Here is a 26946-nt window from a genome sequence, read left to right as displayed (position 1 = left end):
CTAAATTTGACAAAGGCAGCTGAACCATGACGGAGCAGAGTGTGATTATTTTAAATGAAATCTAGAGAAACTCCTGAATTCCTCATTTTTGTTTTTGTCAATGTCCTGCAGTGCTCAGTTGTCTCACACTGGGCATGACATTTTTCCAGAGTTTTAAGACTTTCCTTTATGGGGCTTTTGACAGGGATGCAACAGCCTATAGCAAGTTAAAGCACTTGGTTCTTGACTGGGGAGGTATGCAGGATAATGCCATACTTTACAGCACAGTGGAGGTTTCCACAGTGTGCTCAAGTGTTTCTTGTGAGAAAGCCAACCAAGAAGTGCCAGGTGCCCCCTGTGTGGCATCCACCACCACCATCTAGTGGTGGTTACCTTCCAGCCTGATGGATAAGTGCTTGGAGAGTGCTATCAGAATTATCCTGGAAATGGGAAAATTCTCACCTGGGCCTATTCGACCTCAATACATTTCTGCAGCATTTATTTGTTTACTTAGTGAAAACATTAAAAAATTCTGTAGGGAAATCTGTCCCTGTGTAACAGCTGGAGAGGCTGTGTGAATGATCAGTATAGAATGAAAAATGTCACATGAAAGAACACTGGTATTTATAAGATATTGCTGAATGCAAAATACTTGCAAATGTGACTCTTGAATGTCATGTACACAGTTCCAAAAGCAAGCGGAGGAGTTTTAAAAGGAAAATACTTTGAAAAAATCCAAACAAAACCCATGACTCCCTTTTTGGCATGTTTCTTATTCTGAGCAGTTTAAACAACACTGGTAGTTGTGAAGAAGTATTTAAACCCATCATTTTTAACTCTATGCTATTGTTTTTAGACACATACTTGATTTGTCATTTTCACAAACAAATAATCTTCAGACAATCTGACTATTGCACATAAAAGTACTGTGCTTTGTATAATAGGATCAAGAGCACACTGGTCAAGACAGGACCCAAAATATCCATGCAAAATGTCCATAAAATGCTTCAAGAGTCTCTCCAGGTTACAAAAGATTTTTGTTCAAGTTGCTTAACTTTGTCCTGTTGGAGTCCAAACCAGGTATACATTGGGCACCTGCAGCGACCACCACCTGAGAGGAGAATTCATCCCACCTATTCCAAACATCCTCCTAGTTTAAGAACAATCTTCTATTGGAGGTGGCTGCTTCTCTTCAGTTACTTTTGAGGGAAGGTTGATAAGTAACTGAGATGAAATACCTGGGTTTGGAACAGATAAAGTCAGATAAATTTTGTCCAAAAAACAAAGGCACAGCTGTTAGAGAAAAAGAAAAGAAAAAAACCACCATTTGCTCTTATGATTCAAAACTGAATTTTTAAACCTGGCCTTTATTAAAAAAAACAAAAAATGAAAAAAAAAAACCAAAAACAAACCAAACAACAAGCACCCTAAAGAATATTTTTTTTCTTTTTGGTTAAACATAGAAATCAGAGCTTTCTGTTGTGGTATGCTATTGGGATGATTTGTCTTGCAAGCTGTAAAATAATTTCTTCTCTCATTTCTAGAGGTGAATATCAGGTATTTCACATGGACTTTGGAAATCCAGACCTTTCTCTTATTGTAAAGAAAAGGCTTTGAAAAGGCAGCAATAAGAAATTCTGTTTGCTCATCATTTATGAGTAGACCCTTTATTCCAATCATGTGAATTCCAGCTTTAACCTCTCCCCACACCACACTTCTCAATTGGCAAGTTTCTGTGACTCTGGAGAGGGACCCTGGGCTGAGGGGTGGGTCAGTGATATGTGGCCAGGCTGTTTCTGCAGCCCTGGTGCCCTCTGTGACCCCCTTGGGAGACAGAGTGAGACCAGCAGTGCACATCTTAAATTCTTACTGGACCAAGATGTGAGAACCAGCTGCATATGGGGAAAGACCCATGCCAAGGTCATCTTCTGCACTGTCGTCCTCTAGGCTTGTTCAGAGCACTTTGTCCTTCTCAGTGTCTTTTCTGAGGCCATGATCTGCTCTCTGCCTTCCTTCCCTGGCTCCATGTGTCTGCCCCTGCCTCTGCTGGTCCTGGCTTTGTGCTGCTCCTGTTGGAAGGAGCAGGGAGCAGCTCTGGGCCAGGGAGGGCTGCTCTTGTGTTGGCACTTCAGTGGAACCACCAGCTGGGCAGCTGGCCCTTGGTCTGAGGTCAAGGCAGCAAAGTCACCACAGTCTCTTTGAACTATTTTTTGCTATCTTTATCCTCTGTTCACCCACAAAGATTTATTACCCTTGAGATATATCAGGTTGACACTAATAGGAAATGAAGCTTTTTGGTAAGGGGGTAGAGATCCTCTGTCAAAGCCCAGTCAGTCCTTGACCTTCCTGCTTAGACTTTTTACAGCATTGCAGTTCTGTTGATATGTTATATTCTGCAGATACCACTGGCAATTAAACAAAGACCACCGTCTCATTCTACGTGGCTGCCAGACAGCTGTCAGATATTAATGACTGGAGTTTGCTATGAGCAGAGCTGGATTAAAACGGGTGACCTACATGTGAAAGACTTTGTATCTCATTTCCTCCAGCTATTCACCCCTAGACTTCCTTGAAATGTAATGCTGTTTCCTGGCTTGCTCTTATTAATCATGTTTACTGGTGTTTGCCTGCTTTAGTCAGTGAAATGTCTGGGATCGATATTTCATGGTCCTCTTTCTTGGATCACACACAATTTCTACCCATCCTAATTTTTATTCATTCTGGTTGACCTTAAGAGATCTGTAAACTGGAAAATAAACCAGAAGTAAGAAGATCAAAGATTTCTACATCTAGGTCACTACTTAGTAATCCAGTGGTGGTCATTAGAGCATATGCTTAGCAGCTGATGTAAATTCTTTCAATCCCTTTCCTTGTGTTCGAAAGGTAAAATTGGCACTTTTGGTGACTTCAGAGGATGTTTGGCTAATTAAGAACAAATCTGTGAGCAAGGAAGGCATCTCTTCAGGATTCAATCCTGTTTTAGTAAGCTGCTTGGTGACTGCTATTGTTTCTTGTAAGATGGGAACCAAAGAAAGAATCCAGTATTGGAAAATTAAGATGCTCCAGGCTGTCAGTACAGTTTAGACCTGCCTTGCCCTGTGCTTCCATTCTGGGGGAAGATTGCTGGTGTGGGGGTCCTGCAGAGCCTGCAGCTGTGCATGTTTCCAGAGAACACTGAAGAAAAAGAGGTTCTAGGCAGAGATCCAGCACAGGGATGTTGCCAGGGTTCAGGCTGCGTTTCAATCCGCTAGCATACGAATTTTCCAGACAGACTGGTTCAGCAGCGAGATGGTTCCACCCCAGCTCCTGGACAAAGGCAGTGAGACACATGACACTTGCACGTGTAAGAGCAGCTCTCTGTGCTGCAGAGCTGCTGCCAGACGCCAGATGCCGTGAAGGAACAGAGAAATGCTTTGAATTTTGTCATGCATGCTTTTGGAGGGAGAGTGATGTTATTAGCAGCGAGATTGTCTCCTGAAATGGAAATACATAATTCAGTTTGTGGTTCAGTTAGTTCTATTAAAACTTCGTCTTTATTTCTGCTGTCAAAATATATTTCGAACAAAACCTTCAAGTTGCAGGCAAGTTGCAGTTCTAAGCTAAACTGAAAAGAGATGATGGTGGAAGGGGCTCTTGAAGGTACAGCAGTGCTGTACCCTCCTTGCATCCGCTCTCCAGGCAGGGAAGGACATGCCCACAGGATTTTGATGCAAGCTGAGGAACATGGGGCAACCTTCCTCCCAGTGTCATAAATGTTCCCAGTGAAAATGCTCACTATTTGCAGGGCCTCAGAGCTCTGCCAGTTCCCTGAAGCTTCTTGGGATGCTGCCTAGCTTTTAGCAGCCCAGAAGTGTTGAGCAGCATCAGATGCTGAGACAGTATGAAACTGGCCCCCCACTGTGGGAGCTCCTGGAAGGTCCTTCACACTTCATACTCTCCCTCACCTTTGGGCAATCTTTAAGTAAAGCTGAAAACCTGGCATTAAACAGTGCGATGGAAAGCAAAGAATGGCACAGTATTCAAATGTAAATGACTAAGTAAGTGGTTGGGACTTGTTCAGAAACATAACACAGACATAAAAGCCTCATCTTAGCTCATCAGTTGGCCTTGGCATTTGTTACTAATGCCAGAACCAAAACCAACCTTTCCATGGAGTATTTGGAAGAAGATCAGATTCATGATCCAAAGTATTTGGAAACCAAGATCTCACCTGCTTTACATGGAAACTGTAATTCCTGGGCTTTTCAGAGCAGCCAGAAATTTGCCTTCCCTCTCAGTAGTGTGCTATTTGCTTTCATGGCTTGAGAGCTGTAGGTGATTCAGATGTGGTAATTCTTTCCAATATCCAAATTTTAAAAATGCTGTTTCTCGTAGTTGTGTTTGGACTTCTCAGTAATCTTTGTGGGGAGAGTTCCGTGCTTCCACACTGCACAGTGAATAGCAGGTGGCTCCTCCCAATGTCTGTATGTTGTATAACTGATGTCTGTATGTTGTATAACTGTTTAGCACCCAAACAATGAGCTTTGCACTTTCTGGCATCAGTCCTGGGCATATTGTTCATGTGCTGTTTGACTGCAGTGCATGGGCAGCCACCCTGGTGCTCCTGGTTACACAGGCTGTGCCTCTCTGGGGGCTCAGGCTGCAAAGGCAAGATGATCCTTTATCTGGGAATCTGAGTTTTCATAAAGCCTACTTAAAACAAATTCCATGCTGTTTTCACCTGATAGTCCCAAGCAGATGGATCTAAAAAGAAATGAAGTGATAGGGCAGGTATAAAAGCTGGTAGATGGCTTATTTCTGTGTGATGCCACGAGCTCATTTGTTTTGTTGCTTGGCTTTGCAGGTTCTTTTGTGTCCACCCGTGTGCGTAGGTTGTGGGATTAGATTGATGTCAGCAAAGCACTTTGGGATCACTCACAGTTCTGTAGGTGTGAAAACAGCTCTTTTTAAAGTTAAAAACCTGCTATTAAGTACACATCTTACAAATTGGTATAGCTGGCTATATCTACAGATTGTTGTCTCTCCTGAGACAATGGGAATGTTGATATCTGTCAGGGGAAAAGTACAAACTGGTTTGCTGTGACTAGAAAATGTGCATTGCCCTCTTATGAAAACACAGCTCTGCTGCAAGAGAAACAGCCAAGGATACATTTCAGTTGAAAAGTCAACATATTCTGCCACTCTATAATTATGGCTCAGGTTAGTTGTTGCTTTAGACTGACATCTCAGTGTGCTCACAGGACAACACAACCAGATCTTTCCTATTTATGTACACAGTATAGAGGAAAAAAACAGCTTTTTTTTTTTTCCCTTTGGCTCTGCAGTCATCCTGGATTTTAGTCATTTCATGAGCATGCTGAGCAGTGGTGTCAGTGTGTTGCTGTGACAGCTTCAGTTGTATTTCAGTTTCATGACAGGTCTCAAACACATGATGCTCTGCCTCATATTTACATTGCATTCAAGCTTCAGCACCACACCATCCCTCTCCCTCCCTGTAATTTCAGATCAGCACTTGAAATAGGTGGCTGTAGAGTGCAGATATTTATGCATGCAACAGGACTGTTTTGTTCATTGGTAAATCTGGAAGGACTAGAGGTACATCATCAGTTTAAGACAGAATTATGAAATAGCACTTTATATATCAATTGAGAATTAAAATCTTACTTTTCAGATATTCATGGGTTCAGCCTGTGGTCGTGCAAATCTTCATAACCCCAAGAAGTCACAAAGTTCTCACCTGGAATGGGATTTGGGTCATGCCTACTGTTGGGTTTTACAACCCACCTTGGGGTTAATCACCCCACTAAGAGGCAACATCTCTCTCCACTGAGCAATAAGCATTGAACTGGTGTTTGTTGGGCTAAATGGACAAACCATTTAAACATATCAGCTCACAAAAATATTTTTTTGGTGGACAGTGCTACCAGAAGAAAAGATAGTGTATTCCCAGATTAGATGTGTAGGTCCTGTGGCACCAGTTGGATACCAGGACTTTTCCACAGCTGAGAGGGTTTCCAAAATGTACTGAATGAGAGAAGCCAGATATAAACATTTTTTAGGGTAGGGCTGGAAAAAGTATTGATGCTGACAGCAGGTAGGAGTGATTAAATTGGAGACCTTCTCTCTCTACCAGCAGGGCTTTATTTAGATTGAATTTAGACAATTTTCTTCATGAATAATCCGGACAGCTGTGAAAAGCTACCTTTTTCAGTGCTTGCTGTGAGTATATGCTCACTGTTTCCCAAATGATGAGAGCCAAAACCTTGACACAAGGAGTCTCCAGCTGGCAGACTTTTGTGAAAATGTCATTCAGCTCTGGGAGCTTCCGAAGAGCTGGTGGTCTGCTGCCATTCCAACAGGAGAGACTGAGCTATTGGAGCTGCAGACCCTTGCCAGTGCTTGTGTAAGAAAGGAAGAGCAGTGCTACCTCAGAAAGCAGTCTTTGATTGACATTCATAAAATTCAGAGAATTAAAATACTGCTCCTAACTGATAATGGCTTTTTCTTGGGTGAGTGCTTAAAATGTTGAATTTGAGAGCTCTGGAGCTGTGGTTTAGGATTTTGCCTTTTTTCTCATGCAGTGTCTGTTCCCAGGGTCATAGCTGATGCTGCTAAATCTGCCCTGGCAGCTGGACTAGGTATCCTCTGGGCTCCATCCCAGGTGCAGCAAGAAATGCCAGTCTTGTGTTTCCTAGTTGGACCCTAGACCCCAGCCTGGCACATAAGCTTGTCTGCATTTTGACAGCACTAAAAGGTATTGGCACTCATTAGCTTGGTAGGCTATTGTTTTTCTTTAGACATGTCCTGTCCATATTTCAAGTTTCTTCTATCCTGTTTTTTAAGAGACTAGACACAATTTTCTTGTGTTTTTTGCTCAGTCAGTATTTGTTGCTGGGCATATTTCACCCTTAGGTGTTTGGATGTCAGTGAGGAAATATGCAAAGAATTTTGAGATTTCTTTAGGAGGAAATCTGATTGTAAATTTAGTTCTGAAGATGCTGCCACCTCTTCATAAAGATCCCATGCTACAAGAAGGGGGAGGTTGCCCTGTTTTTGTAAGAACATGAACTCTAAATCAATTGAAATGCCAGCCCTGTCATATATTTTTAAATAAGATGTCACATGGTGTCTCTGTGAAACTCATTGCAATCTAGAGACAGCTGCCACAGACAGTGGTTGTTCACTGAATGCCTCTTACAAATGGGTTATTAAATGTTTAGTCTTTCTCCTCTAAAATCCTTTGATCATCAAGAAGACTCTAAGATAGGAGTGTGTTGAGAAAATGCAGTAGAGGAGGAAATTCAGAAAAGTCCCCATGCTGGAGGAAAGGCCTACCTCTTACCTCTGTGTTAATAGCAAACAATTGAGAGAATACTTTCTTGTTCAATTCTCATCTTCTTGTGACTTTAGTTTTGATGTTTTTCATTTGTTTGAGAATTTAACACCTTTTTAGAATAAATTCATTGTATTTTATCTTTAATTTCAACTGGTATGAAAAGTGAGTCCATCAAGTAAGTGTAAATATATGTTGTTGCTGTGCCTCTAAAAATACCTTGTCTCTAGAGAGAGCATTATATGCAGTCAGCTCACAGAGGAGATATGAAAACTTGTGGATGTCAGGAACTGGGCTGTATCCCCCAGCTGTAAACTTTTTAAAAGGATACTTTGGGAACTGGCTTCACCAAGAACAGTGTTCCTGGGAGGCTCCCTCTTGGCAAGCATAAACCAGAGTCCTTTTGGAAAGCAGTTGGTAGCAAAATAGGTTGGCCATGATTGCACTGTTTATTGTTCAACCATTAATGTCTATACAGCTTTTTAATCATCTTCACTGACTCTGGGGTACAAGAGTATTAAGGATGATGCAGTGTGCTGCTCTCACAAGATAAGAGTGAACTTCTCCAAAGGCACATATGACTAACCAAACCTCCTTAGAGTTCTCACCCCAATACCAACCTCTTTTTTTGCCATTATTTTTGTTATTGTGTTCTTGTGTGCTTGCAAAGGACTGAGTTGCTGTTGCTGTGTATTCATGAAGCCCTACAATCTGATTTATTTAACATGTTTACCAGAATACTTGGAGTGGGGAGAGGGACACAAATCTATTACTCATATTCATTAATCAGCATGGAAAAGTAACAGTTGCTCCCCAGTGTGAGATAGTTGCTATAATTATAGTGCTGGGCAGTTCAAATTGCATCACTCTACATGTTTTTGAGGTAATGTTTATTAATGGGAAACACTGATTATGATACATCCCTCTGGCTACACTTTGCCATGTCTATAAATAGATCTTGTACTTTGCTACTTGCAACTTTATTTAGTTGGACTTTCAGGTTTTAGAGATTTTTTTTTTTTTTTTTGTAAAAATGATGGGAAAAGTTCATAAAGATCTGATTTTGAAAAGAAATTTCATTCACCACTCCAGTGAAGATATCAGGTTTACATTTGTCAGGCTCAGAATTTTATGCACCACTGAAGTGGTGCAGGGATCTTCAGCTGGTCTGGTGCACAGAGGGAAACTTAATCCAAAGGAAAACATGTAGCTACATTAAGCTTCTGTGATAAATAAAGCAGCAAAGAACCAGCATCAGGGAAGTGTATTGCTTAAGTGTTTTTTGTTGTGTCTTCCTTTCAGATGACTCTCAATTATGTTATTGAAACTTCAGGCACTGTAATGATGTTAAATACTGCATGCAGTGAGATATCCTGGTGTTGGAATGTAGCTTTCTTTTAAGCATGCATATTGATGCTTTTTTTTGTGAGTATAGTTTTTCTCACTTTTTAGAAAAAGATCATTTTTAATTAAAGGTAACTCATTCTCTGCAGATTCTAGAATGTATCTTATCTTTTTATCCTACCTATCCCTTTGTATGGTCTTACTGCATTCTAGTGTTAAGTTTTTCACAGACTAAGTATATGAATAATTATAAGATCTTGAAGGAACCAAGTGGCAGGTGAGCTTGGTTGCCTTTTCTGTAATATAAGAGGTTACTGTATTCATAGGTCTTTTGCATCAGTGGTAGTTTAATCGTGGGAAAAAGGAGCTGAAATTCAAAGTTACCACGCACTGAAGGATTTAAGGTTACATCAGCAGGCAAATGCAGAAAAGGAGGCAATCTTGCCTCTCACTTGCAGTGCTCTAAGTCAAAAAGAAGCATGCTCCAGTTCATAGTAATAGTTTTATGGATTTCCCTAAAACGATCGTGTATGATACTTGGAAGAGTGGATAAACCCCTAGAAACCCACTGGAAGGTGGGTTACAAACTTACTGAGGAAACAGAACCTGTGGGTAATTTTCCCTCTCCAAAGATGCAGTTCATGGAATATCACAAAAATCTGCAACCCCCAAGAGCTGACTGGAGTTGATAGGGATGCAATCTGGGAGGAACTCTACTCTGTGGATGACACTGTCTTTTTTAGCTGGTCTCTTCCCTAAAAGGGAGACACCTTTGGGAACCATCTAGTACTGAGTATCACCAGTATCAATGCCCACATTTTGTCTCCACTGGCTGAGCACAGCCAGTAGCAGCAGAGCAGCAGCAATTTCAGGGAGATGGCATCTCCATGTGAAAGCAGTTATCCATATGGCCCACAGGGAGGTTTTCTACATCTCTTTCTACAGAGAGAAAAGAATGCAAATGATAGAAAAAATAAATTGTATATGATGAGGATTTTCCCTTGTTGCACCGTTTTAGACAAGGAACAAGAGTATGATGCTCCTTTTTGTGATTCCAGAAATCCTTTGAAAGTCTTGTTCAAGAAATCTTCCCCTTAGGGGAGCTGCTCTGTGGGGCTAAAGCCAAGTGTACCTGAGAGCTGTCATTGTTGAATAGCTGTGGTTTATTCTAGACCTGCCTCTACAGCTGCTTAATTCCCAGAAGGTGACACAATGGGTTGCACCATTCCTGTCTGCTTCCCCACCCTTGTGAAAATCCTTTCAAGTCACAAATAAATGTCTTCCAGCCTCCTTGTGCTGTGTTTTCCTCTTTCTTTACATGTTGAGCTTTAGGTGTTATCCAAATGCTGCTCAACCAAGACTCTTGGATACTGTGACTGTCAATAAAAGCAATAGTTATCCATGTGGAACTGCAAATGTGCACAGCACTTCCTGTAAATTAAAGTGGGTTTTCTTAAACATCAGTGAGTTCAACAGTATTGTCCCATTTCTAAACAAGAACTGATTTAGTCCATCCCCTTGATGTATGTCTCTTTATAAATATATAGATTCTCTAGGTGTATATATAGGTATAGATGCATGATCCCTTGCACTAGAATGCTGGTATTTCAAGGTTTTTATATCCTGTTGGGCTTGTAAGTCTTGGCCTTGACCTTTGAAAAGGATTATGTTATTTGAGAAGGATAGATCTGGACAAAAATACATTATCTTGGAAAGCTGTCTTCCTAAAACTGCACTGTGGTAAAAGACTCTTTTTTTATTAATATTAGTCTCCATAAGAACAGAATTTGAAGGGTGACAGGGATGAATCTCATAGGCTGTACAGAATTTTTGCAAGACTACCTGAAAACCTATCTGGTCTCAGCCTCATTGCAGAAGCAAAGCTTTAAGACAGACCTTGTAGCAGCTAGAAACACAGGCTGGATTTTAAATGATTCAAAACTTCATTTCAGTACAGTTCCTCTGTGAGTTGCTGGATTGCTTTAAAACTCAGTACTGAAAATAAAAGTCAATAGGATATGCCTAGGGACAACAGGGAAAAAAACAACCAAGTTGTTGCCCACCTGTCTCTTCTGTGTTATATCAACTATTGCTGCTTTTGCTACCATCCTTCTCAACTCTCCCCTTTGACTTTGGTGTCCATTCCATTCCCTTACCTTTTCTCCCTTTTGGGAAGTATCAGTTCTCTGATAAGCCCAGCTACAGCCATTTTCCTTCTCTTCCTGCAGTTTCCTTTCTCCAGTACCAGGCTATAACAACTCCATATGTAGAGGAATGTTAGGAGGGCACATTACATAAGTATATGAGACAGTCAGATATTTCAGGCACAAGTATTTTCTTCTGTAGTTCCATCTGTATATTCATGAGATGGTTGTCTCAGACTTTAGTGAGTTGTGTTTCAAATCCCTTTTTGACTGGAAATGGCACCTACTGATGCTTCTGTAGTTCTGTTCTTTTGGGAAATGTTCACAACACAGCAGGCATAGCATTCAAGTTAATACTCTGAAGCTTGGGAACTAAAACTCACTGGGAAAATAAAGTCTCTTTCAGAAATGAAAAGAAGTCAGATGATCTTTACTGGGGGGGAGAAAAAAAAAGGAAGGGAAAAAGGATATTTCCCAGTGTATCCTCTATTTGGCATGTTCCCAGATTCCTGGAGGGATAACATGGTGTCAAGACAAGGAAGCTGTAATTAGGCCAGGACATAGACACAATACAGCAGGATCCTGATAGCCCTGTGCTGTCACTGACCTTGGGGTAGTGGAAGACTGTGCCAGACTTAAAACAAATAAAGTGTTCCAGTGCTGCTGCTCAGTTAAGGAAGATCAAAGAGAAATAGCATTTAATCAGTGGTAGTTGTGGCGTTAAGCACTAGCAATACTAATTGTTTTGATGAGAATTCTCCCTGACGATTTTTTTTTTTTTTATTAGCACTGAGTAATAGCTGAGCTGCTAGTGTATTGACCTATAGCACTACCACAGCTCAATTAAGTTTCTTATTGTCCAAATCTAATCAGAGAAAAGCTGGGATTGAAAATCGATTCATTTCCTGCTAGTTAATGACTAATTCCCCACAAATGTGAATATAAAGATTAACTTTTCGGGTTGAATGTTTTTTTAGAGGTAGACTGCCAGATGGGTGTTTGTGAAGAAGAAGCATGGCTCCTCTTTTCCCATCCATCTTCCTCCAATCTCTTGGTGTATTCTTGCTTTTTAGAGTTCTTTTCTTCTCTTAGCCTGTGGTTTGTTCTTTCTCTCTGGTCTCTTAACTCATGTCTCACACAACTGAAAGGAAATAGTATTGAGCTCCTAAATTCTCAAATATTTCTTCTCCATATTCTTCAAATGACCATTTCTGTCATGTGCAAGACAGAGCAGCTTGTCCCCAACCATTATGTAAGGGCTAGTCACAATCTTTGAGCTCTGGGTGAGACACAAACTCTTTGTTGTACAGTTTGGCCTGTACAAGTTGTGAATTTTCCTGGTGAACAGAAGAAGCTACCTTTCTTGGCTCATCTAAATACTTCTTCTTTATGTAAAGAACTAACAGCTGTTTATAAACCTCCCCAAGTGTCTCTGCATGCACACATGTTCTCAGCACTAAAGATACATGAGCAAACATCCATCAGCAAACATCCATGAGCAAACATCCGTGGGGTTTGGAAGCTCTCCCCAGCTCTTGCCAGCTCTGTGACTTCCACTGCTGCAGCATCTGAAATCACCACAAATCTCTTTCTTTGTATTTACCCTCCCAGTGCACCTCTGAAGTGGGGACAATTCACAGATTTACATGTGGAGAATTGAGTCTTGGATCTAAAGAGACATTTAGATTCTGGTCTTTGGTGGTCCATGAGATTATCTCTCCCCATGGCTGCTGCTAGACCTGCAGACCCACAGGTCTGGTGTCCACTCCTTGGGGCCCCCTGGCAGGCTGAAGGTGGCTGGGATATTTCAGCCTTGGGTGGGATATTTCTACCTTACACTGCAGATGTGCTGGAGAGTGCAGCAGCCAGATCTCTTCCAGAGCAAGGACAGATGTGTGGCTGTGTCTTCTTGTGCTGGTTCTGTCCTTAATACATGAGTGTTCATTTTTACAGAAGGGTGGGGTAGGGACAGGCTGCAGCCCTGCAGGTCACCCTCGTACCAGAGTGGCACATCCTTCCCAGCAGGTCCTGGCAGTCACAGCCTGGGTACCTCTTCCCCATCTTATGTCTTAGTACATGAAGCACAAGAGTACAGTGCATTGTAGTAAATTTCAATTACTTTTTTTCTAAAGGAGACAGCTAAAGAGTAATTTTCTTATCTCATCAACTCCTGTGATGTTGTGCTGCTGTCAGGAATCCAGAACTTCATCCTCTTGGAAAATTAGTGAGGAGAAACCTGCTCCCCATCATCATAGGCACCTCCCCAATGACCTCAGTTCTGAGGAGCTGTAACACCAGGCTAGACCAGCAGCTGTCAGCATCTGGGTTCAACTTTAGGAGGTTTGGTATTAAAAAATACTGTCTGAACTTCCAAAAGCAGCCAAAATTTCTGATTCTCAAAGTGCTCATGTTCTTCACTTACGAAGTTAACATGGATGCCTAGCAGACTTAGAAATAAAGCACTAATAAAGTACATAAGAAGAGTAAGTAATTCCTTTCTAAAGCATAACAGCACCAAATGTTTAAGGTTTTTCCACAACAGCCAACTGCTTGGCTTGTTGTTATGTGCTGGCCCTTGACAATGCTTGCACTGGCTGTGTCCCCTCCTTCCCCTTCTCTGCTTCAGCTCTGAGCAGAGCTGAACCCCAAACAGGGCATCTCTGACAGGGGAATCAGCAGCTGCTTCTTCCATCCTCTCCAAGCCTGGGACAGAGAAACCCTGTGCCATCTCCTGCTTTCCCACCTCCTGTTCTGTGCTCCAGCTCCCACACCAGCTCTGGAAGCTGACCTTACATCAGTGACCAACTTGTCACCTGGGCACGTGTAGGCAGCATGCCCTGCTTTCTGTGCACTAGTGTAACTCTAGTTTTCTCTATTTTATAGCAGAATTTCCCTTTTAATAGCAGCATCACTTCAAAGAGGCTAAAGCAGCTGCAGCCAATCAGATAAATATTTCCAGGTATTTGATCAGTTTCCTTAAGAGTTATGTAAAATTTTTAGGTGCTATTTGCTAAATATTCTGATTCCAGGACAGATTGAATGCCCTCCCTACAACAGAAATGAGTCCAGAAACACACTGGGAGCAAGAATCTGCAAGACAATCCTGTTACAAAATTTAGAAGGAGATTAAGGGAATTATTTTTAACCTTCCTTTTTCTTTTCTTAATTGGCAGTTGACTGTAGAGATAAGACTTTGTTTACACCAAGCATGTTGATCTAACTGGTTAGAAAATACAAAGACCAAGCAAGAGATCAATCCTAGAATGGTTTAAAGATCATCTGGTCTCAACCTCCTGGGATGGGTAGGGACACCTTTCTCTAGACCAGGGAGGCCTTTCACCAGATGAAACTAGAGAAGAAGAAACAAAGGAATGAACAGTGTTAGGTCACCCATGGAACTGGCTGGTACAATTTGTCTTGATTTTTGGACAAAAAGGGTAAATCAGGAGACAATACTGGTGCATGGAGTGCCCTTTCAGTGGCAGGATGCAGCAGAAGGGAATTTGTTGCTTTCATATGTAGATTGATCACCTGGTCAAGGGTTTGCAGGGAACACTGAAAGCTGAATGTCTATCTGAAAGTCCCAGTTGTGTTTCTTTTTTCTGAAGTATTCACTGAGGTCATGCAAGAGGCAGACTAAACTCTCCTCATATTCCCTCTGACAAAGAACTGGTGTTTGTCTTTCAGAGATCCCTGTCTTCCACTGCCATTTGACTTCGGCTACTCTGAAAGTAGTTAAAACCTTTATACTTTGCTAAGGCCTCACTGTGTTTTAATAGTAAAAAAATGTTTTACCAGAGCTGGCATCTTTTGGTCTGTAATTGTTTTAGTTTTCCTTACTTCCTGTCTTACTTATGGATAGTTTCAAAACAGGCCAATGGAAATCTTCAAGTAGGTTTTTAAACAAGTTTTGACAATGTTTTTGAGTTTTTCTGAGCTAAAAATAATACAAATCAGCAGGTACAAACTGGAGAACAGTGCCTTCAGTGCCTAAAGGACCTTTTACTGCATTTGCTCTCTACAGGAAGACAAGCACAAAAAAAAAAAAAAAAAAAAGAAAAAGGTTACTGTTCCATATGATGCTGTAAAGGCCAAGACTTACCTGAGCAGTGCCACTGTCTTCTTCACCTCAGAAAAGAAAAAATTATGGTCTTGTCTGTGCTAAAAAAATCAAAAAGATATTTTTCTCACTGCTACATGAGGCTAATGGTGTGACCAGCAAAGAAGTAGGCACAGCTTGCTGATGCTCCAGCAGTGGGAGACCAAAAATATGTTCCAGAAAAACTTAAACATGATCTTCAGCATCTTCAGCCACTGACCCAAACTAATTCCCCACTTTGTTCTTGGACTCTTACATGTCTTTGGGTGTCTGACACTTCTTTGCCTTTTGGGTGGGCGTGCTTTTTCATTGTACTTTAGTTCTTTGTTCTCACCAGTATGTTTGCACCATTTTTGTATTTTGGTTTTCTGGGCAGTGAAGAAGCAGTCTCAGTTCCCTCCAGGTATTTACCTTTCTTTTAAAGAGACTGTAGAGTGACAGTCACAGGAACAGAGATCAGGTAGCATCCTCAGCAGCAGTCAGCTCTGAGCAAAAATACTTGGAAGACTGTAAAATTTTGAAGTGTTTAGTTCTACATACAACAAAGGATAGTCATCAAGCAAAAGATTTGTCCTTTCAGCTTTGAACAGCCAGCAGACTCTCAAGAATAGAAGGTGGGGGACATGGAATTCATGGTGGAATTCAGGCCATGAGAGCCATTTCTTAACCTGTCAGCAGTGGACTGGAGAAGTGCACATTCTACACATATACATAAAATAAAATATCACCTATGTTAACATTCAAAGCTGGTACAGGAATTGGAGGGGGAGCTGGATCATGGAGAAGAGGAAGCAATGAGGAACCTGAAAATAGCATTCAGGTTTTAGATAACATTTGCAAACTTTGCTCTGCCCCTGAATGCCAGGCTGTGAGCCCCAGGAACCTTCCCGTGGAGGGGGCTCTCCTCGCTCTGGCAAAAGGTTGAGGCTGTCACTAGAAGAATTGAGCAAGGTCTGGCAACTGCAGCCACTGAAATTCTGAATTGTATTAGAGAGCCCAAATATCTTTGTATCTGTTGATGAGCCCAATCATGATCATATTTAAAGGCAGAAAACAGAAAGTACAGAAAGAGCTGCAGCAGTACCTCGACTGCTCCACCAGTTTTGATTATCAAAACAGAAACAGGGCTTGGGATGAGTACAGGCACAGAAGTTACATTTTCAGGAAGAGACAATACCAAATGCTCTTTTAGGGAAAATGAAAAGCTGAAAGGAAACTTTGATGTTGGAACCTCTGTGGCAACACAGCAGCAGCTGACATGACCCACATGGCCACATAGTGCAAGCAGCTGGCTGAGCTCTAAGTTTTGCATGTTTAAGGCAAGACACAGCTTTGGATGGGGAAATGGAAAATTGTAAAATGTAGCTCCACTTCAGCTGCCACTGAAGACTTTCCTTCAAACTTACATTATAAATGCAATATTTAATAAGGATTGGTATTTTAAAAAGAACAAAGTAAGATGGCTCTCATATGGGGAGTAATGCATGTTTATACTTGAGGAGCAGGAAAACCTCCATGAAATTGTGCTGGGAATATAATAACAAACATTGTTTGTGTATGGTCCCTGCAGCAATAGGTTTAATAGCACTGGTTTAAAACCCCCTTTCATTAGGGATGTGTTTTCTTGACTCTGGCCAACAGAAAGAACAACTACCTGCTCGAATGTCTTAAACCATACACTTCCTGAGGGGAAAATATATCAGCTGAAAACCTACATGTTATGGTCATTTAAAATACTCCGTAAAGCTACAGTCAATTGCAGTGTTCACTGAAGGATATTAAGATACTAAACATGAAAAGCACTCTATTAGTTAACTGAATCTGTATTTTCATCTTGTGTACTTGAATGTTGGTTGGCAGAACAGAACATATGCTCATGTGGGTTTTTATGTTATGTGTGGATTTTTTTTTAATAAATGAAGTTATATAACAATCCCACACAGATACTTGGTTGCAACATGTCAGGCACTGGTTAAACTCTCAGAATTCTCTTAGAGTGTACCCTGGCTCCTTTATTTCATAGTCAGAGAATATTATACACAATCTGCCATTTACACCCAACTTCATTTTAAGATTCATCTAGCTAACTTAGCTTTAAAGTGGCATTATATATATTTGTATTATAGCTTATGGAAACCTGAGAGATTTTTGTAGAAATATTTTTTTAATAATCATTCCAGTATAACTGCTATGGAACCTTACATTGCAGATCCTCAGTTTCCCACAAAGCTCACCAGCCACTCTTCATAAATGCCTCACTTTTGAATTTTGCAGTAAGGTATACAGCTCTCTCCTTTGCATTAACACAGTTCTATATATTATTTTGTTTTGCAGTTCTTTCCATATGGAGATGCTTCTAAGTTTGCCCAGCACGCCTTCCGCACCTTTGATAAAAACGGAGATGGGACCATCGACTTCAGAGAGTTCATTTGTGCCCTGTCCATCACCTCACGAGGCAGTTTTGAGCAAAAGCTGAACTGGGCCTTCAACATGTACGACTTGGATGGTGATGGTAAAATCACAAGAGTGGAAATGCTGGAAATTATAGAGGTGAGATCAATATGACACTCAAAAATGTCACAAGGTTAATAAAATTTGATTCCTTGTTAGGTTTTAGGCTCACCAGAGGCTGTAGGGTACATTCAATGCACATTACACACATTAATCCTGTGGTACAGGATTAATGTGCACAAGTGGTACAAGAACACAAACATGTTTGTTAATAGATGTAATCTTGGAGAATTGCAGAGTACATATGTGCATAAGCTTTTAAATATCCTGAGATTTTTTTTTTCCCTGATGAATGGATTAATCACAAGAACAGCACAGCACAGGATTTACAAAGCCACTTGACACCCGTGAAATTATTGGACTGTAGCTCAAGTAGTTGAAGCCTCACTGGAGATTAACTTCAGATGATTACAGAAATTTAGAGGGATAAAAACACACTATTTTAAGTGAGCTCTCACAGATGGGCTTTAAGATGGCCACAACATATAAGAGGAAGGATAAAGTTTTCCACCTTCGTCATCTGCCAGTAGTTAATACCAGATTTTGCCCACATGTACACACAGAATCCTATTTAAGGGTGATGACTTCTAAAACTAATTATTCAGTGTTTATGTGAAATATTTCAACTAAACAATTGATCCAGAGAGTAAGTTACCAGAGTTTTACATTGTCAGACAGAAAGCCAAAGAAATTCATTCCAGGATGCAAAATGGAACCATTGAAATAAACCTGCATCTGAAGAAAATAAAATATATTCTTCCTTGATTTAAGTACCTGGACTTTGCACTCTAAGGGGAAATAAAAAAAACAAAACAAAACAAAACACAAAAACAATCTTTAGAGAAACTTGCAATCATTTTATTGTTAGAACACATTTCCAGAATTTGATCACATCAAAAAAATTAGATTGAATTCTATGTTGAATTTTCCATTTGGTTTCTTTCCAAAGGCCATCTACAAAATGGTGGGCACTGTGATAATGATGAAAATGAATGAGGATGGTCTGACGCCTGAGCAACGGGTAGACAAGATCTTCAGTAAGATGGATAAGAACAAAGACGATCAGATCACGCTGGATGAGTTCAAAGAAGCTGCAAAGAGTGACCCGTCCATTGTATTACTGCTGCAGTGTGACATTCAGAAATGAGCCTGTGTACCACGTGTCATAGACTGCACAGAAGTTTAATGTTCCATTCAGTTTGCAGCTATTTCCACACACACAAAAATTTGCTTGGACTACCTATAAATGGACTTGCTTCTTGTGTTTGAAACACTTGTGTGCATGAGAATGTCATTTGCTAAAGAATTTTAAAAGTATATATTATAAAAATAAACTGCCACAACGTGATGTGTGCAATGTCATTTCATAACAGCCCTCTTCCTCTGAAGCCTGTGCAGCAGGCCTGTGCTGCAGTGAATTATATTATTTATTGTTCATGTTTTACTGATGCTAGCTCTGTGTCTCCTAGGCTGAGTAATGTTAGTGACACTGAATTCCCATGGTAATGTTAACTGTTTATTATAAATCATGTCACCATTCTGCTGTAAAGTAGTACTGGACAGACAGAAGGGAAGAGCTCCTTAGCTCCCAGGTCTGATCCACACGTGCTTGTATTGTCAGTGGATATAAATGTACTTCATTTGCATGCCTTTTAGGTTTGCCTTAATTCTTACCTCATTTGCATCCCTTCAATCTGGAAAGAGCTATGTCAGAGGAATGCAGTATATTTAAAAAAAAAAAGAAAATCCTGCTAAAATTTACCCTTTAATTAAGAATATATATAAATATATATATATATAATGTTTAAAATATTGTTTTATTGCAAGTTTAAAGGTTTTATTGGAAGTGTATTGATCTTTGCCAGAATTTTCAAAAGCTTCCACAGAGGTTGCAATATATATGTCCCAAAATAAATTTATAACATTTGACCTTTTCCCCTAATTCTTATTTCATGTCTTCAGCATGGTAATAAAAAAAGAAAAGTTCAATCTCTTTAATTATCTGTCACTGTACACTGGGAAATATGTATTTCATTATTGAAGCATGAAGAAAACTATTTTGCACTCAGTCATTAGAAGAGTCATATCAAACAAAACCAAAAGTTGTCGATCTTGTATTTAGGGATGGAGCAGCTGTTGATGCTCTAAGTTGCTACTGCTAAGATTTACCAGCACAGCTACTAGACCTGTGCTGCTTTTTAAGCTGTGTAAGTGAAATACAGTTTATTTGCTTGGCCTAAACCTGGTTTTTAATGTTTTTCCCTCCTGAAGTAAGAGTCATTGCTCTTACCATCTGACACTAAACTACTCTGTGTTTAATATAAACAGATGTTGTTAAAAATCACTACTGATAAATTAACCATGAAGTGTGATGATAAAGGAGGGTTAGTGAGAAGAACCAACTTCCACTTCAATTCTATGTGCACAAATCAAGTTTCTCTCTATCCAGTGACAAATTCTGCACAGCCTTGGGAAAGGATGAAGAACTATCAGACTACAGAAATTACAGATAAAAACCTTCCTATGCCCCATTTCCCTGATGCTTTAAGCAGTTGGTTGCTTGCTGGATTAAAAGAAAAAAAAAAAAAAGCAATCTGAGCATCTTAAAATTGCATGTTTGATATTTCTTCCTTACCTTATGAAGAAAAGAGACGGTACTTTTAATAGCTAAAAATCAAACAATAAAACATGACACAAACCAAATCATTCTCTGTATTTTCAAATTTTAACAGCGAAGCTCATCTTAAAGGGAAAAGAATACAAGCAACAGGAAACAGATTTACACAGCTTGCTAAGAGTTGTTGTGGGGGGGGGATCGTAGAATTGATTGCTGCCACAACTATCCTCTCATTTTTCAGTTGTTTCATATTCCAAACAAACAGCAAAAGCAGAAATAACACATTTTCTAATATCATAACTTATACCACACAGATAACAGTCTTAGCAAATTAGGGAGGAGCATACTTCATGCATTTGGTTCTAACTTGAAGCACACATTCTAGAAATTACTTACCTCTGAGAATGATATGCCCACGTTGAATACTTCTCAGATTTTATGCCTCTGGTTTACATATATGAGAAGCAATCTCTCATTCTGTTTTCCTGCACCTTGAATTTATGTAGCTAGACAGCCTCCATTTACTTTAGTGCAGCATTAAGCAATGCACTGCCATCTATAATGGCCAACAACTCAAACACAGTCAAACTCAGAAATTTAACATCAGCACTGCAATCGTCTCTCTACTCAGCCATTATAGTAAACTCTGTATTTAAAGAACTAAGAATATGATAGCTTTGAGACCTTAGTAAGATCACTGCAAAAATAAGTGCATCCATGCAAGGGCTTCAGTAATTGTTTATTCAGAATTAATTCTATGAAAATATGCTTATAATCATTATACAGTCAGGAACACGTCCTCATCAAGTAGAGGGGTAGATTAGAATGAATACGATGTACTGATTTGAATGAAAGACCAGAATTGTTGCCACCTCCTCCAATATTTCAAGTAAGTCTAAAAAACTCGAGAGAAAGCTGAAGTGTTAGCTCAGTAGGAATGCACTAATTTTCCTTTAGCTCTTTTCTCCACACAACTCATTATAGAAGACTAATGAAGATAAATGCTTTACTCTTTCCTGCCTCGGCAGTCTTGCCATTTTTTTATTTTTTTTTTGGATACTGAAGAAAATCAAGAGGAAATAATGCAATGCCACTCTATTTCATACTATAAAGGATCTAAAACATACTCCAATTTCATCATAAAATTGAGTCAAGCTAAACATGTGGCTCACGATCATGTCCGAGAATCAAATAATGGTTTGGGTTGAAAGAGGCCTTAAAGATTATTCAATTCCAACCCCCTGCAGGGACATCTCCCATTAAAACAGGTTGCCCAGGGCCCCATCCAGCCTTTGGGCAACCTGTTCCACTGCCTCACCACTCCCAGAATAAGAACTTATTTTTTATATTTAATCTAAATCTACTATCTGCCAGTTTAAAGCTGCTCCCCCTTGTCCTGTCATCTAATGCCCTTGTAAAAAGTCCCTCTCCAGTTCTCTTGCAGCCCCTTTCAGTACTGGAAGGTGCTATGAGGTCTTTCTGGAGCCTTCTCCAGGCTCAACAGACCCAGCTCTCAGTCTGCCACCATAGCAGAGGTTCTCCAGCCCTCTGAGCATCTGTGTGGCCTCCTGTGATCCTGCTCCAACAGGTCCATGCTCTTCCAACGCTGAGCACCCCAGACCTGGGTGCAGTACTGCAGGCAGGATCTCACAACAGCAGAGAGCAGTAGAACCACCTCCCTCAACCTGCTGGTTCCAGAAAAGTTTTGCCAAGTTTACACTTTGTAAGGTGCCCCCCAGTACCTTCACATAGTCCTAAAGGTGTAAGCACCTTGAACTATGGAATTATGGAATTGTTCAGATGGGTAAGGACCTCCATAGATCTCTTGCCCAGCTCCTGTTGAAGGAGATGCAGGAGTCTATTCAATAGACTTCAAAACCTTCCAAGGACAGAGATTTTACAGCCTGTTTGCTTAACATGCTCAAATGCCTCTTGCCTTTATCATGAACAATCCCTCCTGGTTTACTCAACCAGAACCTCCCCACTTCAGTCAATGACCACTGTCTCTTGCAGCACACACATTGGCAGAAGCCTGGTCCTCTTTTCTCAGTAACCTCCTCACAGCTGCCAGGAGTCTGCCCATGACCCTGAGCTTTCCAAGGCCACCAGTAGAGGCAAACAGACTCAGTGCCTGGTGAAGAAGAGCATGAAAAGATCCCTTCAGCCCCAGCTGTACCTGTGTACCAGTAGAAGGTTCCCCAGCTATGGATGACATGGAGTGGAGCTCACTGCCTGCAGCTGGAGTCACTGAACCAGCTGTGCCAGAGGCCTCTGGACAGCCAGTCTGCCGAGGGCAGAGGGAGCTGGGCAGGTCACAGGCTGACAGAGTGCCTGATGCCTCTCTGCCAGGCTGGGGCTGACAAACAGCTCCTTTGCAGAAGGTCTGCTGGGGCTGGGGAGCTGCTGCAGGTGAAGAGCCACAGGAGGAGGTGAACAGGCTGTGGGGTATTTGAGTGAACAAGCAAGAGATAGGTTATTTACAGAGATGCCAGTCTCAAGACTAAGGAGTCTCCAACCTCCTCTGTAGTGGAGAAGCAGGTGGACTCAGAACCCTGCAGGGTAATTAGTCAGGGTCTTTTACTCAAGGGTCTGCTCAAGATGAAGGCTGGGAGCAGATCACTCTTACCAGGAGGAGGTTCCTCCTTCTGAAAATAAGTAGGACTGGAACCTTCTACAACAGGTATGAGGCTCTGGAACAAGGCCAGATGATGAGATGGGTGAAGGTCCTTCTGGGACAGAGGAGCCTCCTAAAGCAACACCTCCTGTACCCCACATCCAGACCTCTGTTAACAGGAAAAGAAGGGCAGCTGTCATAGCAGACTCCCTCCAAGGGGAGGGAGGTGAGGGAAGGCCTGATGTGCAGACCAGACCTGGCTCACGGGGAATTCTGCTGGCTCCCAGGGGCACGGGTAAGAGAAATTACTGAAAAACTCTCCAATCTAGTAAGGCCCTCTGATTGCTATCCACTATTGGCTGTTCAAGCCAGCAGTGATAAAAAAAAAAAACAAAGAAAATTCCAATGAATCAAGAGAAACTTCAGGGCCTTGGGTTGAAGGTTGAAAGATCAGAAGCACACGTAGTGATTTCCATAATTCTTTTGGTAACAAGGAATAATAGTGCCAGGAAAAGACAGGTCTACCAGGTCAATACATGGCTCCAAGGCTGCTGTAAGCAAAAAATAATTGTTTTTTTTTCACCATGAGATGATCTATTTAACCCCTGCTCTATTGACACCTGCTGAGATACACCTATCTCAGAGGGGAAAAAGAGCTCATGGGATCATGTAATGCATGGAGCCTACAGCTGGCAATGGCACAGCTGCAAGCCTCTAAGAATCAGGGACATATAAATAATATGACATATAAATAATGTCATCCAGAGAGTCTACTACAGGCCTGCTGGCCAGGACAAGGACAGTGAGGAATGGTTCCCTCAGGAACTAAGGGACACCTCCAGCTCAACTGCCCTTCTCCTTATGCCAGACTTCAACTTGTCAACTGGGAACAACATGCAGATGGGTCCCTTCCAACTCAGCATTTTTTATGGCTCCATGATTCTGTAAGGTGTTATTTTCTTCAAGTCTTACCTAGCTTCCATATTATACAGAAACTTAAAGTTTAATACCATGCTGCCACTGAAAACAAACTACGCTAAGTCAAGTTAAAACTTACACTGTAAAATGTTTTATTGAGGAACTGCTATTCTGTAAAAAAGTGCAGAAATTGCTGAATGTTGTTCTCTGAGAAGTCTCAATAGCTTTTGTAGCTGTGTAACATCAAACAAAAAATGCCCCCCAAAAAAACAAAAAAGAAATGCAGCCGAACTCTAAAAAGCGACTTTTTTTTGAAGAGTTGCCAAAAATTTCAAGGTTCTGGAGAAAAAAGAACAGGAGAGGAAAAAAAGGTTAACTTGAGTGAGTTAAAAAAATCTGGTTCTTCCTTCTCCTTCTATCCCCAGTAAATGCTTGCAGTATCTAAACAAATCAAGTTTAAGTGCTCTACTCCCAGAGAAACGTGGGAGGGGAGGGAGGGCAGGGAGACCCAACAAAACACAGGTCTACAATGATGTAGAAAAGTTACTATATTGTTACCCAAACTTCTTATTCTACTTCATTCCTATATATTAGAAAGACTTGGATCTCTTTAGTTTATGATAATAAAATGAATATTTAGAGACTTATTCTGTACCTGGAAATTAAGTTTGTAGGAACCAATTCACTGGAATTAAGAATTTTGGTTTATAAAAACACAGCTTGCTAGGTTTTGTAAGCTCATGTCCAAAGTCACTCAAACTCTTTGGGAAAGTAAGGAAAGAAGTATTTTCCCTCCAAGAAAATATACTACATATAAATTTTTCCCTTTTCTAGTTATGAAAGTATAAGTTCTAATAGTTTCTCATGTTCAGCTATTGAGGTTTCACTGGAAAATAAATGAAACACATTTTACTGCATGTATTAATTACCTACCACACATGTAAGAAATAAAGCATAGCTAGGAAGAAAACAATATTTTTAACTTAATGCTAATTTTAAGTGTGTAGAAACACTAAAACATTACCACAAGTATCAATTCAAACAGTTTATTAAAATATAATAGTTATACAAAATATATTTCAACTTTTCCAGAAGAAAAACCAGAACAACAGATTAAAAAATTCTATAGCTGGGAGCTAAAAATATCAACAGAATATTTAAAATTTTCTCCTCAGCCAAACTGTGCTTATTCTTGTTCTGTGCACACACAGTAATCCTTTAAAAAATAATTAATAACAATACAGAAATATCTTCCTGAGAGTATCTAACAAATCATCACATTTTTCAGCATCAGGAAGCAATAATTTTACATATATTATTCCACGTTTCTCTTCAATATTATACCATATTCATACAGAGATACTTATTGATCTTCATCTCTGTCATTCCTATTTTGGAAATTCAGTGTTCTTTGGTCTCTTGGAGGGTCTGGCATGCGGAGGATTCGAATATGGGGACTCGAAGGCAGAGAACTAAAAAGAAAGGATGCATCATTTAAACAGTGTTTCTTCTCCAAGAATTTCAGTATTTCCATTTGGTTCTTTACATGACATATTTCCCTTTAAGTAACTCCACCTCTTTGACAGTTTTAAAAAACAGTAACGTGGGGTGAAGTTCAGGCTTCACTAAAAGGATCCCGGGCCTGATTTAATAAAAACTTGAGGTAAAGGCAAGTACTCATTTCACTCATGTGATTTTTAACAATTAGACTGCCTTAACTAGAGAAAAGATTCTTTAATGAAAACCTCCAAATAAACAAATGATGGAATGCAAATAAGGATTTGCCTTACAGATGAAGTAGCACACACTACACACATGTAATCCATCACAACATACTAAGAATGACCAAAGGTACTACACATAAATTTACACAGGCTTCTCCATTGATGATCCTAAATGGATTTTTCCTGAAGCTGCCACCACATTTCTGTAAATTTCATGTTTGCTGAACTGAATCATGGAACAATATAACAAATTCAAAGTGAACTTGAATTAATTTTTTCAACAGTAACCATACAAAAAATTCCTGTGTATTTATTAGTTTCAGAAAATCTCCACAAAGAGCATTTCCACTGAAATAACAGATACCACTACTCTACTTTTTATATACTTTAGTGAGGGAAGACAATTAGAAATAAATCAATTTCTTTTTGAAGTGTGCTTTAATTACCCTCACACGTTTCACTGGTTACACTGGGTTAATAGAAAGGAGTTGGCTTGGTTAACAGAAAGAGACATGACTGTCCCCTTACACTGGGAATGGCTCTACCAGGGTTGTATATAAAGATTTTGAAAGAATTTTAAACCACTAGATCAAAAATGTAAAATATGGTGTAAGCTATGAGTCTCTAGATCAGCAACATTAAAACCCAGAAAATAAAATCAACTCAAATGACAAAATTCTTGAAAGTAGTGTAGTATTAACAGAAAAAATCCCAGGTCTTTTGTTATTTTTGGGAGAGGGACATAAAAGGTAAGCAAAGAAGAGCCTGTTTGGCAAAATAAAACATTTCTAAAGTTCTTTCATTTCAGATAAACTGATTCAAGTCCCATGGAACTACCATTATGTAAGGAAGAGTAAAAAAAAAACCTATTAAAAAACTCTTTGAAATTTACAGAAGCATCAGAAATAAACTGTTTAATTGTTTATGTTCTACTGCTACAAACAGCAGAATTTCCTCCTCCTCATATTCAACTTTTCCAAGTTTCACCCCCTGCAAGAGAACTCCCTTGCAATTTTTGTATCCTGAAATAACCCACAGCACTATTACCTCATGCTCAGGGGGGTGAACAAAATGAACTGTCGATGCCGCTGAAAGTCAGCCCTCTCCAGAATCATATCAACAGCAATTCTTCTGTTAACCATATCCTAAAGACAAAAGATAGTCTCAGGTATTCTCAGGTAGTGGTACTGACAGTAAGAAATACATTAGAAAATGTGATTCTAGAAAACCTACCAGAATTACTTGCTATACAGTCAAGGTTGGCTAAAGAAAATATCTAAATAAGACTAATAAAAACTAAGAAAAACTGGAGAAACATTAGGGTAAAAATCTAAAGGCTACAAATTATAGCCTGGGAAATTCTTAGACTACATTCTAGTTTATATGGGAAATGGGTATCTTCTGTCAGAAAAATCACACACTCATCTACTTACAGTGTTTTTCTATCATCTTTGATGTACATACAGTACTTCTTACTTTATTGGTATGCTGAGATGAACTGCACTTTAGCAGAATAATGTTTCCTGTAAAATCCTACCTGAAAGGATTTAAGGGCTCCATGAAACCTATGATATTATGGAGCTTGTTTTTATTAGGATTATTACTGTTATTATCATTATTACTACTTTGAATGCAACCTTACACATCAGGCATACTGAAAAGG

The 26946-nt window shown here is 40.0% G+C and overlaps 2 protein-coding genes across 5 annotated transcripts in view; one reads left to right on the top strand and one right to left on the bottom strand.

Moving 5' to 3' along the window:
- The window catches only part of VSNL1 (visinin like 1), an 83642-nt gene extending 64303 nt beyond the window's left edge, over positions 1 to 19339 (top strand). For both annotated transcript variants that reach the window (XM_056486733.1, XM_056486734.1), the window contains exons 3-4: positions 17234 to 17449; positions 18360 to 19339. In XM_056486733.1, coding sequence (XP_056342708.1) covers positions 17234 to 17449; positions 18360 to 18557 — 414 coding nt within the window. In that variant the 3' untranslated portion in view covers positions 18558 to 19339. The remainder of the gene's footprint in view (positions 1 to 17233; positions 17450 to 18359) is intronic.
- A 5252-nt stretch (positions 19340 to 24591) lies between these two features.
- SMC6 (structural maintenance of chromosomes 6) overlaps positions 24592 to 26946 on the bottom strand; it is a 33192-nt gene continuing 30837 nt past the window's right edge. For all 3 annotated transcript variants that reach the window (XM_056487110.1, XM_056487109.1, XM_056487111.1), the window contains 2 exons: positions 26331 to 26428; positions 24592 to 25031 (listed from right to left, as the gene is read on the bottom strand). In XM_056487110.1, coding sequence (XP_056343085.1) covers positions 24923 to 25031; positions 26331 to 26428 — 207 coding nt within the window. In that variant the 3' untranslated portion in view covers positions 24592 to 24922. The remainder of the gene's footprint in view (positions 25032 to 26330; positions 26429 to 26946) is intronic.

The sequence above is a fragment of the Oenanthe melanoleuca genome, chromosome 3, assembly GCF_029582105.1.
Source record: "Oenanthe melanoleuca isolate GR-GAL-2019-014 chromosome 3, OMel1.0, whole genome shotgun sequence".
Lineage (NCBI taxonomy): Eukaryota > Metazoa > Chordata > Aves > Passeriformes > Muscicapidae > Oenanthe > Oenanthe melanoleuca.
This window is presented reverse-complemented; position numbering and strand designations above follow the sequence as displayed.